The sequence below is a fragment of the Rhinopithecus roxellana genome, chromosome 19 (assembly GCF_007565055.1).
Source record: "Rhinopithecus roxellana isolate Shanxi Qingling chromosome 19, ASM756505v1, whole genome shotgun sequence".
Lineage (NCBI taxonomy): Eukaryota > Metazoa > Chordata > Mammalia > Primates > Cercopithecidae > Rhinopithecus > Rhinopithecus roxellana.
Window position 1 is genome coordinate 3,758,436 of NC_044567.1, and position 14,519 is coordinate 3,772,954.

Genomic DNA, 14,519 nt, shown 5'->3' on the forward strand with positions numbered 1-14,519 from the left:
TGACAGAGACCGACCCTGTCTCGAAACAAAAAAAAAAAAAAAAATTAGACACACCCAGATGGAGAGGAGAGCTGATGGAAAGGGCCGTGGCTGGAAGTCATGGTCAAAAGGTTGCCGTGTGTATTTCTCAGCTTCATCACGTCCAAGTTCCATTTCCTCTCTTTCCGGGACAGTAGTAATAGCAAACACTGAGTGCTGACTTCATACCAGGAATCTTGAAATGCTTAACATATCCTCCTATCTCACACCACCCTCTGGAGAGAGGTAATCCCCATGTTTCAGACAAAGGCACTATACACAGAGGTTAAGCAAGTTGCCCAAGGTCACACAGCTGGTGGCAGCAGATGTGAGATTCAATCGCAGGCCAGCGAGTTCAGGCAAGGGTGATGCTCTACCACCCGTGCTGCTCACAAGATCCGAGGAGGAGCAGAAACCCCCCTGTAATTTCCCACGACCCCATCAAGGTGAGTTCATGAAGGGAAAAAAGGAAGAACAGTCTCCTGGCGCTTGGCACTTCTGCCTGGGATCAGGGCCACACAGACACCTCCAGCTCAGTCCCACCCCAAAGCCACTGCCTCTGCTCAGCCTGGGGGTGGGGTGGGAGCAGCAGGTGAGAAGGGGGGCTGGGGATCCAGCTGCCAGCCCCCTGCCTCAGCCAGGCCTGGGCAGGACCACCCAGAGGGTCATTTCTGGCCAGTTCTGTGGTTACCTCCTCCACAGGGGAGGCTCCAGGTGTCCCAGACACCCAAAGTGCCACTTTGGAGACCAATATAGAGATGGGAAAATAAATAAAGCTGAAATAGCCTCGGCAGCTTCCCAGAGACAGGGAAAGGCAAGGCAGGCCCAGAAGGGGCACGGAAAGAGGCCAGCTAACCTCGTGGGGTGAAGCTGGGTGAGCAGAAGAGGCTTCCATTTCCCTTCCCGCCAGCTCTGCCCCCACGGCGGCCACAGGAACCAGAACCTGTCACTGTTCCAGCCTGGCCGGCTCAGCCCTTCCAAGCCTCAAAGCATCAGACCCAGCCCCCAGCTTGAGGCAACTGGGTTTGCTGTCCCCATTTTACTGGTGAGGAAGCAAAGCTATGAGAGGAAAGACAGTCTGAGGCCAGTCTAAGACCACACAGCTGGTGGGTGGTGGGAAGGGAGACAGAACAGGCCTGCAAAGAGGGTAGCACCCTTTCCTCCCCGGCCTATCCTGGCCCTCAGCCCTCAGCCCCCGCCCCCGAGGACCCCCACCTCAGGGGAACAGAGCAGTGCCCTCAGTGCAAAGCCCTACCCTAACGTTGCACCCCTCAGAGTATACAAACAGGGTCGGTACACTCCTGCCCACGGGCCCATCTCTAAGCTTCTTCAAGTGGGCCAAAAGTCCTTATCAGAATCACAGGGGAGTCAAAAATGCAGATTCTTGGGCCTCACACAGAGCTGCCAAGCAGAAGTTCCTTGGGTGGGGGCCTAGGAATCTGCATTCCAACAAGCCCTTCCTACTTGCTGGTGACTGGTGCATCCTGCAGGGTGGGAGCACGGGGCTGGGTGCCTGTGCCGTCAGCACCATTCAGAGCAACGGGCTCAAGGGCCAGGTCATGGGGCTTGATGTCTGCCTCTGTCCCTGAGCTCTGGGCAAGCAGGGCAGCCTCTGTAAAGCTCACTGTCCCTATCTGCATGACAGGGATAATAAGAGCCCGTTTCATCAGCTGGCTGTGAGGATTAAACAAACCCAGGCATACACACATACACGCGTGCACGCACACACACACACACACACACGGACATGGTCTGGCCCTCAGTGAGACCCTAATGAAGAGTGACCACCATTGTCATCTCCCGAGAGGCCTGCCCAGGAACCCATCAGGCCATGACCCTGAGAAGCAGGGGGCACAGGCTGGGGACAGGAGCTCCCAAACCCAGAGTGTGGTGCCAGCTTCCCCTGTTGGGGACAGAAGCAGCCCCTGCCAACAGCATGCCCTGCCCACCTGCTGCCCATCCTGGGCAGGGGGAACAAGGTCGGGGGGGTGCTTCCTCCTTAAACCCCACCCCTCGGGGATCGGGTACCGGGGCAAAAAGAGCTGCAGCCATGCTCTTGTGGGACTGACAAAGGCTGAGCGGTTTGAATTTCTCCCCTGAGAAGGGTGTGTGTGTGTGTGTGTGTGTGTGTGTGTGTGTGTGTGTGTGTGTGTCCAAAGGCCTGCCATCTGCTCCCAGCACCTCTTCCCCCAGGTCCTTCTGAGCCCCTCCACCTCTGGCCCCCAATGCCCTTTCACAGGGAAGGGAATCTGAGGCAGGAGTCAGGGCCTGGCTAGAATCTGTAAAATCTGGCCAGGTAGCCAGGCCTCCAGCCTCCTTGGCTGACAGCAGGCGGTGGTGCTCCCCCACTTCCCAGTAACTTCAGCTTCTGTCCACAGGCGGGTGGGTGGTTGGTGTGAGCTGCTGCTCCCCTCCTCTGTCAGCCTTAGGCCCTACCAGGGCTGTGCGGGGTCAAGGGCCCCACACTTAAGAGTGACAAGACCAGGGCCCAAATCCTGGATCCATACTCACTCACTCAGTTCCCCTACCTGTAAAACACAGACAGTGGGTCTTTTACCTTCCCCCGGAGCCCAGTCAAGGATAAACAAGGGAACCAACTAAAGGCACTTGCTAAACTACACAATTTCTTTCTTTTCCTTTTATAGAGACAGGGTCTCACTCCGTCACCCAGGCTGGAGTGTAGTGGTGCAATCATGGCTCACTGCAGCCTCCAACTCCTCAGCTCAAGTGATCCTCCCGCTTCAAACTCCCGAGTAGCTACGAGCACAGGTGCACACCACCATCCCAGCGGGTTTTTTGTTTTTTGTGTATGCTTTGTTTTTGGGATCAGTTATTGCTATGTTGCCCCAGCTGGTCTCAAACTCCTGGGCTCAAGTGATCCTCTCACCTTGGCCTCCCAGAGCACAGGGATGGCCCCCAGCCCTAAATTACAAAACTTCTCAACAGCATAAGGAACTATCATGTTTATTGTTAAGGTAGAGACTGTTTCTTAGGGAGTGGATAGTCCCTGAGTTAGACAAACCTACATTCAAAGCCGCCAGTGTCTATTTCCTCTTCTCTGAGGGCAGGTGATCCTACAGCTGCACAGGGCTGGGTGAGGATTAAACAGCTCACACGCCCGGAGCGCTGATCCCTCCAACGCCAGCTATGAATATTATTATTGCCTCTCCTACGACCCGCAGGACCTCAGGCAGTCCCTTAATGTCGCTGGGTCTGTCGTCTCATCTGTAACAATGGGGAAGAGAGCACCTTCCTCACCGGGCTGCCAGGATTCTGAGAGAGGGTGCATGAGAAGCCTGACACAGGGCAGGGTCCGTTCTCCCTGATGAACCCGATTCCGAGAGAGGGTGCATGGAAGGACACAGGGCAGGGTCGGTTCTCCCCGATGGACCCAGGCAGTCACATCAAGATCAGGCAGCAGGAGTCCCCTCTGGAGGAACTAGGAGAGACCCCCTCTCTGTGGCCCGGGTGAAACCTCTGCAGTCTTCTCCCGGTCCTGAGTGGGTCCTGGGTACGCTGTCCACGGGGTAAATTCCCCTACATGTATTCTCATGCATAATCCTTTCATCGGCTGAAGCCCCGCCCCACCCCACCCCACCTCATCCCTGGCCAGGTTTGTCCCAGGAGCCCTCGCACCCCCAGGCAGGGTGGGTCAACTGTTCTGTTCTCAGGACTCCAGACCCTTTGCTTATTCCTCCGTGTCCCCTAAAGACCAAGTTCTCCCTAGGCCTGCAACCCATCCTTCCCTCCTACAGGAGAACACACCTCCCACTCAGCAGTGCTCTGGAAAGTCAAGCCAAAGGAGACAGAGGCAGAACAGCCCCCCATCCCGCTCCCCCATGGCAGGGCCCCCTTCACACCTGGCCCTCCAGTGGGTGGAGAAGGTTTGGGATGTGACTATAGAGGATGGGCTGCACAGCCTCAGACTGGCATGACCTGGAGGGGCAAATTCCCTGGTCCTCCCCAAACCCCTCCTTTGTGGGTAAGTGTGAATGGTGAAGAGGGAGGGGAGAGTGGCTTCCTGGAGGTGGGCTTTAGAGAGCCCCAGAGCGGGCTCAAATAGACACGCACACCTCTCCAATCCCCTCTAGGTAGGAAGTGGGGGAACGCTGTACCCTACTCCTTTGATAAAGTCAGGGGTGGGGTCAAGAGTCAAGGCAATGCTAGGATTTCAGCACCTTGGCCTTGCAGAGTAACCAAAGGGGAAGGTACTCTTGCCAAATGCCCACCTTACAACATCCCTCCCCAGCATTCCTCCCCGCCAGGCCCCCGGTACCGCCCAGCCCCTCACCTGACTCTGGAGCTCACTCTGTTGCTTGAGGCGAAGGTTTTCCGGGGTGTCAGCCACCATGGTAAAGGACTGCTTGGGGTAGTGTCTGCAGGACAGAAAAAAACAGAGTGGGGGTGACTCTGGGGGAGGGGCAGGAGCCTCTGGGCTTCTCACAAAGCACGCTCTCCTGGGAACTTCCTCCTATGCCTGGGCACCCCCTGGCCCGGCCCCGCAGGAGGACCTCAGTGTCCACTACCAAGGCCGAGGGGAGGCAAGCATTTCTCAGACTCAGCTGGGACTGGCTGACCTGGGAAGACACAGCAGGCATCAGTGACGGGCCAGCCAAGGAGAACTGTCCTGAGTGAAAGGATGGCCACTGGGACACTCTCTGAGGGTTGAAGGTTACCCTTGTTTGGGGATAATCCATGCCTTGTGCCTACCACACATGGAGGTCAAGGCAACTGGGCCCGGTTGGGGGAAGATGGGCACAGGTGAGTCAGGACTAAGCTCTCAGCTAAGACCAGAAGTGGAGACCAACCACGCAGAGGAGAGCAAGCGGGAGACAGAAAAAGAAAGGGACACACATATCCAGGGGGACTTCCTGGAGGAAGTGGTGTGAGAGAAAACACATGGTTAAAGTGGTATTTCAAAGGGTTAACAAGGTCCAACCTAATTGGAGGGTAGGTGGGAAGGCCAGCTTGAGGATAAAAAAGGAGGTCACCTGAGGGTGACAGGTAAAATACAGCTTGAATATCCCTTACTGCAAATGCTCAGGACCAGATGTGTTTCAGATTTTGGATTTTTTCTCAGATTTTGGAATATCTGAATATTCATACTGAGACATCTTGCGGATGGGACCGTTTCCTATATACCTCATACACATGGCCTGAAGGTAATTTTATGCAATATTTTAAATAATTTTGTGCATGAAACAAAATTATTGACTGCTTTTTGACCTATCACCTATCACATGAGGCCAGGTATGGAATTTCCCCTTGTGGCATCACGTCGGCACTCAAAGCTTTGTATCTTGGAGCACTTCAGACTCTGGACTTTTAGATCAGGGCTGCTCAATCTATAGTAACAACAGGGAATTAGGCCAGGCACGGTGGCTCACGCCTGTAATCTCAGCACTTTGGGAGGCTGAGGCGTGCGGATCACGAGAGGTCAGAAGTTCGAGACTAGCCTGGTCAATATGGTGAAACCCCGGTCTCTACTAAAAATACAAAAATTAGCTGGGCGTGGTGGCATGTGCCTATAGTCCCAGCTACTTGGGAGGCTGAGGCAGGAGAATCACTTGAACTCAGGAGGCAGAGGTTGTACTGAGCCAAGATCCTACCACCGCACTCCAGCCTAAGCGACAGAGCCAGACTACGTCTCAAGAAGAAAAAACAAACCAAAACAAAACAAAAAAACAAACAGTGAAAGTCTCCCCTGTGCTAAGGGCTTATGTGCCCTAGTTCAATGAATTCTCACAGCCACCTGTGTGACTGGTACTCAGTGTACCCCTTTGATAGATGGGAGAACTGAGGCCAGAGAGGTTAAACAGCACGGCCAAGACACACAGAGATCCAGATTTGCGCCCAGGCGATCTCTTCAGTTCATGCTGAACTTAGTCGCCAATTTCCAGGCCCAGGACAGCCTGGTCCCCAGCAAGAGGGCCTGGCTTGGAGGCAGCAAAAGCCAGGGAAACCCTCGGAGCCTGCAGAGACCTCCAGAAGAGTTTGGTCCAACTCCCTCATTTCCGAGGAGAAAACTGTGCTGGCGCCAGGCCACCTCTCCCTTAGCAGTCTTCATAATTAACTTATTTATCACATCGAGGTATTGTTTTCTCTCTCCACTACTTCTCTATGAGGGGAGGGATTTGGGGGTCTCTTTTGTTCATTGGTTTATCTCAAGCTCCTAGAATAGTAGGCGGTGCTCAGTAAATAATTGTTGAATAAACAAATGTCAGGCTGGGCGTGGTGACTCACGCCTATAATCCCAACATTTTGGGAGGCCAAAGTAGGTGGATCACGTGAGGCCAGGAGTTCGAGACCAGCCTGGCTAACATTGCGAAATCCTGTTTCTATTAAAAATACAAAAATTAGCCGGGCACTGTCGCGTGTAGCTGTAATCCCAGCTACTCAGGAGGCTGAGGCAGGAGAATCGCTTGAACCTGGGAGGTGGAGGTTGCAGTGAGCCAAGATTACGCCATTGCACTCTAGCCTGGGCGACAGAGCAAGACTCTGTTTCAAAAAAAAAACAAAGTCACACCACGAATTAAAGCTGGTGTGGGACTAGAACTCAGCCCTTCTCCATCCCCCTCTCATCACAAGGTCCCCTGACAAACCAGCTGCAGGAGAGACAGGCAGCTCTGAGCCATGTAGTTTGTATGTATTTCTCATACCATGTGCTGGTATGAGAAATGTCTGGGGGTCTGCATGGGCCCCAAATACCTCAGGGACTGGCGGGTGGCCCGTCAGGCCATTTTTAGCCCTGGGTGACCACAGCCCACCACAGTTGTGACCCCTGCAGATCCCTGACTCACAGGCCGCACCCAGGTAAGCGACAGATGGCCTCCTGGAACCTATTTCTAGGCACGTGCCACCCAAAGTTGACACACCCAAGAGCTAGGAACGAGCTGCCCCTCTGCTCTGCATGTTCGCCAGCCGCCCATACGGCCGTGTATCAGAGCTACCCGTAAACCAGCGACTTCCCTCAAGGCTACCACTTGTGAAGGGCAGGACTCAGGATTTGGAGACCTCAATCAAGGGAGGCATAACTTTCAAGGGCCCAGTGCAGGGCTCTGGCCCTGCCAGACTTACTGGGTGACCTTGGCAAATCCTTTTTCCCTTGGGCCAGTTTCACTGTCCTGGATCCAGATGATTCTAGCAGTGCCCCTCCCCCAGCCCTCACCTGGGTCCTGGCCACCCAGGTCAGCCCAGACTCGCAGTTCCTCAAGCAAAGGAAGGGAAGATGAGGAAAGGCAAACACAGCTGGCAACAGACGTGGCCTGTGATGAACGTGTGGACAAGTCTGGGGTCCGGTCCCCATGCAGCCAGGGCCACCCACAGCTGAGGAGCTCCCTTCAAAGTTCCTGTACAATTCCAGGGCAAGGGATCATCAACCATGAGTCTGTTCCTAGAGACCAGAAAGGGAAGCTCTCTAGCAGGGCTGGCAGGCCCTGAGGCCCTAAGAGGGAGTGCTTTGGGGAGGAGACAACCCTCCCCCTAAATCAGAGCCATTCTGCAGACTGGGCAGGGGCTGTATCAAGGAGAGCATATGGAAGTAGAGGCACATGTGGCAGGAGCAGGGTAGGGAAGAGGAGCAGCTCTGGCCCAGCTGCTCCTCTTAATTCTGAGAAGATGGGGCTGGTTAGCATTTGGTGGGGAAGGGTAGAGGCAAGCAGGGCAAACGCATCCTCCAGACCCAGTCTGCAAACCCTGGGGTTTCTCATTTGTCAGAATGCACAGGGTTAAAACAGGCCAAGCTGGGTGCAGTGGCTCACGCCTGTAATCCCAGCACTTTGGGAAGCCAAGAAGGGCAGATCTCTTAAGCCAGGAGTTCGAGACCAGCCTGAGCTACAGAGCGAGAGCCTGTTTTTAATAAATAAATAAATAAATAAATAAATAAAAACAGGGGCCAGCTCCAGTGGCCCAAGGACCACCAGACAGGTACACCTGACGTGCTCCACCCACTCCACAGTCTGAAGTTCCTACACATACTGCACTGTGCCTCACACACGATGAATATATAGATGTGCCCTCTGCACCGATGGGCGCCTCCAAGACACGGAGGCCAGCGGGTTCGCACGCAGCCGCTGCATTAAGGCCATGTCCACATACCCCCTGCCCCCCACACTGTGTCCCTCTGCTCACCCTACACCCACCAGAAGGTCTTGGGAGCCCCTCCAACATGCAGCAGGCACCCTGGGTGGGGCTGCCAGGTACTTCATCCTCTCTTCAGAAGCACCCTTCCCCCTAGTCTCAGCCCCCGACAGCTGGAGCTCGAATCCCATCAGAAGGGAAGTGGGGGTGAGCCAGCCCAGATGTGAGCTCAGCTTAATTTGGCAGGGGTGAGGGAGGATTTTAATCCTGCATCAGATTAATTAGATTAAAGAGGCACTCCAGGCCTCCAAGCTCCTTCCCCTGCCCCCTAAGCCCAAACCGAGGCAGAGGAAGGCAGGCAGACAGCTCGGGCTATATTCCTCCTGCTGGGTCAACCCTGTCCCCTCCCCACAGCTCATAGTCCCCAGCCCCCAGCCCTGGCGAGAGGACTCTGCCTTTCCCTCTCCCTGCTCACTACGCTTCAGGTTTCCATGGCAACCTCATCTTCAGCTCCAGGCAGGAAAGCAGCAAGAGCTAGAGCGAGAGAGGGGAGGTCTATAGGGGTGGGGGAAGAGACACAGACGGCAAGGGGGTCCTCAACTAAGGAGAAGCCCATGAGGGCAAAGTCAGGAGACTGTGTCGATAGGATCTTTATGGATAATTTAGGTGAGGAGGACAGGTGTCACGGGTTTGTTTCTAGAAGCAAAGGCATGAGAATGTCAGTGCTGCACCCCTTCCCCCACCAGCATGCGGGCTTCAAAGAAAGCTCCAAATGATTTGACCTCCCTCCAGAAACAATTTTTGGGAATTCTACCTTTTCCCTTCCTTCCCACCCCATCCATTACCCCCAGATCCCAGCAGGGATGGTTGGAAATGTGTGCATGCCAACATGGGTGCTAAGACAGACCAGGGGCCACCTGTCCCAGCTGGTGACCCCGCTGGAACCCAACCCCATGACAGACTGGGCCACGGCAAGGAATGAGGAACAGGGTGATCAGCTGGGTGCAGGGCAGAGTCCAGAGCACAGCTATCCTTTGTCCCACAGGCCAGCCTGTACCGGCCCCTTGTTAATCATTCCAAGTGGATGGTGGGCTCTCTGCAGATGCCCCACCCGTCCTTCCTCCCTGCTGTCAGCTGCTCTGGGGAGTTTGTGGGGAGAGGCGTGAAGACAGCCCTGTAGGACAGGAAGAAGCGGGGTAGGAACAGGGACTGGACAGGATGGGGCAGGGCAAACAGGCAGCTATTGACAGCAGCCTAGGGCTTCAAGACAATTTACAGAGACACAAAGTAACATCTTGGTACACTGCGTCCTGTGCACATTCTTTTGAAACCCACCACACAGCTTTGGGCTGGCATTCTCATTGTGCCATTTTATAGATGAAGAAACTGAGGTCCAGTGTCAAGGGCAGAGACCTCGTCCAAAGCACTCTCCTCTACACCGCAGCTGCCCAGACAGCGAAGGGAAGGCCAGATGGACCCCAGCCACCTCCAGCACTCAGTTCTGGGGAAAGATGTGCTTGGCAGGTTGGGTGCCAAACAAAGCACTTCATCCTTCAAACCCAACTCGTTTCCAAGCTCGGCCATTACGAGAGATACTCTGGAGCCTCTCAGTCACACCTACTTAGGAGCTGCCTATCCCTCTGAATTTTTCAAAAGTATATGATACAGGTCGGGCATGTAATCCCAGCATTTTGGGAGGCCAAGACGGGCGGATCACCTGAGGTTAGGAGTTCAAGACCATTCTGGCCAACATGGCAAAACTCTATCTCTACTAAAAATACAAAAATTAGCCGGGCATGATGGCACACGCCTGTAATTCCAGCTACTCAGGAGGCTGAGGCAGGAGAATCCCTTGAACCTGGGAAGTGGAGGTTGTAGTTAGCCGAGATCACACCTCTGCACTTCAGCCTGGGAGACAGAGAGAGACCCCATCTCTTTTTTTTTTTTTTTTTTTGAGACGGAGTCTTGCTCTGTCACCCAGGCTGGAGTGCAGTGGCCAGATCTCAGCTCACTGCAAGCTCCGCCTCCCAGGTTCACGCCATTCTCCTGCCTCAGCCTCCCGAGTAGCTGGGACTACAAGGCGCCGCCACGTCGCCCAGCTAGTTTTTTGTATTTTTAGTAGAGACGGGGTTTCACCGTGTTCGCCAGGATGGTCTCGATCTCCTGACCTCGTGATCCGCCCGTCTCGGCCTCCCAAAGTGCTGGGATTACAGGCTTGAGCCACCGCGCCCGGCCGAGACCCCATCTCAAAAAAAAAGAAAAGGCCGGGCGCGGTGGCTCAAGCCTGTAATCCCAGCACTTTGGGAGGCCGAGACGGGCGGATCACAAGGTCAGGAGATCGAGACCATCCTGGCTAACACGGTGAAACCCCGTCTCTACTAAAAATACAAAAACTAGTCGGGCGAGGTGGCGGGCGCCTGTAGTCCCAGCTACTTGGAGGCTGAGGCAGGAGAATGGCGTAAACCCGGGAGGCGGAGCTTGCAGTGAGCTGAGATCCGGCCACCACACTCCAGCCTGGGCGACAGAGCGAGACTCTGTCTCAAAAAAAAAAAAAAAAAAAAAAAAAAGCTGGATGCGGTGGCTCACGCCTGTAATCCCAACACTTTGGGAGGCTAAGGCGGTTGGATCACTTGAGGTCAGGAGTTCAAGACCAGCCTGGACAACATGGTGAAACACCGTCTCTACTAAAAATACAAAAAAATTAGCCAGGCATGCTAGTGGCCTCCTGTAATCCCAGCTATTTGGGAAGCTGAGGGAGGAGAATCGCTTGAACCCAGGAGGCGGAGGTTGCAGTGAGCCGAGACTGCACCACTGCACTCCAGCCTGGGCAACAAGAGTAAACTCTGTCTCAAAAAATAAAAATTAAAAAAAAAAAAAAAGGATATGACACAGAAGAGGCCCTGTGTCCCCAGGAGAGGGGTTATCTGTGAGGACCTCTGGGTGGCCTTCCTGCTCGGTAGGACTACAGAGGCAAGGATTCTGGGCTCACAGGTGACAGGGACAGCTTGTCGGCCACCAGCCTCATTCCCCAGTCCTACCATCAGCCACACTTCCAGGGTCAGAAGAAGAACAGGATAGCCAACCCGAAAGCCCAGCGACCTTTCTACACAGAGCCTTGCTCCTTCCAGGCTTGGACCCTTTCAAAAACCACAGCTTTGTGTTCAAGGAGGAACAAAAATACATCAACAAAAGCAACAAGGAGCTTTTGGTTTTACCAAATGGAAAAAAAAAAAAACCAGCCCCCACATCCTGCCTCTAGAAAGAGCTGCTGATTCCAAAAGCCCCTGCTGGGAAGGCTGCCCACAGGCGGGAAGGGAGGGCTCCCTGCTAACCCAGTTTCTCACCCATCCGTCCCCTCAGGCCTAAGGGGCTGAAGTGGTGGGATAGGAAGCAAAAAGGAGGCATTGTTCAACCAGAGGGAAAAAAAGAGCAGTCAAAACCATCAAGGCTAGACTTGAGGAAGAACTTACCAGCTGTCAGACCGCCGTCAGATTGCACACAAAATGAAAAGAAAAAAAAAAGCCTGCCCCTGTCGGTAATAGAGAAAGAAAAACAATTCTGCCAAGTTGAGTGAGGCACGGAAACGCAGGCCTGTTTCCCCATCTGTAAAACGTGGGTGTTAGGAAGCAAAGTGATCCCTGAGGCTCCAGGAGGCCTGGAGGACAGGGATTTGGGGGTAAGCGAGGTGGGAGGGCTACCTGGGGGCCATATTTGGCCACTTGGGCTGGCCATTTGTACTTGCCCTCCCCCACACTGTCATCCCTAGTCCCAATTTTTCCAGTCACAGGCAGAGAATTTTGGGGAGGAGGGAAAGCCCTAGGCCCCAGTACAGGGTTTGCCTACTCCTGCCCCACCCACTTTTATTTTTATTTTCATTTTTACATTTTTTAGAGACAGAGTGTCCTTCTGTTACCCAGGCTGGAGTACAGTGGTGCAATCAGGGCTATTTGCAGCCTCAACCTCCCAGACTCAAGCAATCCTCCTGCCTCAGCCTCCCAAGTAGCTGGGACCACAGGCATGCGCCACCACACTTGGCGAATTTATTTTATTTTTTTGTAGAGATGAGGCTGGTCTTGAACTCCTGGCCTCAAGCGATCCGCCCTCCTCAGTCTCCCAAAGTGCTGGGATTACAGGCATAAACCACTGCGCCCAACCCTGCCCACCTTTTAAAAGCAGCTGGGATTAAAGACAGTTTGCTAGAATCCAGAGACACATAAGCACCCAGCCTTGTCTGGCACAGACCACACCCCACTCCCATCTGATGCCTAGGGGAAGGGGCAGAAACATAGTCCCTGGCTCCCCAGAATCAGGGACATCTTCACCCTCCTCGGTCCTCACTCCACAGCTCAAGGAAACTGGAGAATGGACCCCAGATGCGTGCAGTCAGAGAACAGGGGAAAGGCGCAACCAAGTCCCCCACTTTTCCTTGCCCAGCCCATGCCCACCTCCCACTTGACACTTCACAAGCTGGTTCCCCTGGCTGGCAACCCTGCCTCCTGTCAGTAGGGCCCCAAAGAGGAGGGGACAGGCAGTTATCTAGACTATCTGCAGGGACTGTCTCCAGTCCTCTAGACTATCTGCAGGGAGACAACGATGCAAGTTGATGCTAAGCCAGGGCGTGTGGACTGATCTGCCCCACTTTTGGAAAATCCAGTTTACAAAACAAGTAAGGGAGGGCATAAATATCTCTCTCACCAAGAGCGGGTTCACCCTACCCACCCAGAAGCTTCAAGAAAGAATTCCGGCCGGGCAGTGGCTCACGCCTATAATCCCAGCACTTTGGGAGGCTGAGGCAGGTGGATCACCTGAGGTCAAGAGTTCCGGACCAGTCTCACCAACATGGAGAAACCCCGTCTCTACTAAAAATACAAAAATTAGCCAGGCATGGTGGAGGGTGCCTGTAATCCCAGCTACTCGGGAGGCTGAGGCAGGAGAATCGCTTGAACCAGGGAGACAGAGGTTGCAGTGAGTGAGCTGAGAACGCGCCACTGCACTCCAGCCTGGGTGACAGAGACTCTGTCTCAAAAAAAGGAAACAAAAATAATTTAATTAGCAGTTCTTCCTCCACCACTGGCTATTGTGCAAAAGCTGGGAGTGCACCCTCAACCTTGCCACAGCATTGGCTACGTGGCTGCAGCCCTGAATGTGGAAACACAAACACAGCCCATTCAGCCCAGCTCCCAAGTCCTCCTCCCCCGCCCCAGCACCGGTGTGGGTGGCTGCCTACACACCAGGCATGTGTGTAACTGCATGCACGTGGGGGTCCGTCACACCAGGCGGGCTGGCTGTGAGCTCTGGCCTGTGTTTTTTCCCCGGCCTCTCCCCCAAACAAGTCTGATGCAAGCACAGAAACAGAAGAGGCCTTTTCACTGCCTACTTTACAGTCACTTTCTAGAACTTAAATCTGAATCTTGAGAAACCACAAGGAAAGATAGCTTTCTTCTCTCTTGACCAGCCCCCTGCAAGATCCTAGCTCCCCTCAGGGCTCAGAGATTAGCCAGAGATAGGCAGAACATAGAGGCCTCCCTGTACACCAAACTCACATACTCACTGGGTGGGCCCAACTCCCTGGGAAAAAGCCAGAAGAAACCACGTGCCCCTTTGGGTCCTGCACTGGGTTTGGCCCAGCATGGAGCACGTGATGCTTCAGAGAAGGAAGCCAGGCCTGTGGTCCACAAAGTAAGACCAGAACAGAAATGGGAGAAAACTGTACCCTAGTAAACCCAGGATTCAGGAACCTGAATGTCACTCAAGGTAAGACCTGAGGCAGGAAGAAAACGGGAGGAGGCGGGGCTGAGGTGGGTGGATCACCTGAGGCAAAGAGTTTGAGACCAGCCTGGGCAACATGACAAGACCTCCTCTCTACAAAAAACTTAAAAATTAGCATGGTTGGCCGGGCGCGGTGGCTCAAGCCTGTAGTCCCAGCACTTTGGGAGGCCGAGACGGGCGGATCACGAGGTCAGGAGATCGAGACCATCCTGGCTAACACGGTGAAACCCCGTCTCTACTAAAAAATACAAAAAACTAGCCGGGCGTGGTGGCAGGCGCCTGTAGTCCCAGCTACTCGGAGGCTGAGGCAGGAGAATAGCGTAAACCCGGGAGGCGGAGCTTGCAGTGAGCTGAGATCCGGCCACTGCACTCCAGCCTGGGCCACAGAGCGAGACTCCGTCTCAAAAAAAAAAAAAAAAAAAAAAAAAAATTAGCATGGTGCCGCACGCCTGTGGTACCAGCTACTAGAGAGGCTGAGGCAGGAGGATTACTTAAACCCAGGAGGTCGAGGCTGCAGTGAGCCATGATCACTCCACTGCACTCCAGCCTGGGTGACAAAAAAATAAGTACAAACAAAAGAAGTAAGCAAGCAGGAGGGAATGACAGCAAACACTCGGCCTAGGGCCTGGCACATAGCAAGTACCCAATAAATT

At 54.1% G+C, this 14,519-nt stretch overlaps 1 protein-coding gene across 2 annotated transcripts in view; it reads right to left on the reverse strand.

The window, feature by feature from the left end:
- LASP1 (LIM and SH3 protein 1) overlaps positions 1-14,519 on the reverse strand; it is a 53,374-nt gene that overhangs the window by 27,012 nt on the left and 11,843 nt on the right. The window contains exon 3 of one of the 2 annotated variants that reach the window (XM_010379331.2): positions 4,310-4,394. The exons of the other annotated variant lie outside the window; for it this stretch is intronic. Coding sequence (XP_010377633.1) covers positions 4,310-4,394 — 85 coding nt within the window. The remainder of the gene's footprint in view (positions 1-4,309; positions 4,395-14,519) is intronic. 2 annotated transcript variants of the gene reach the window in all.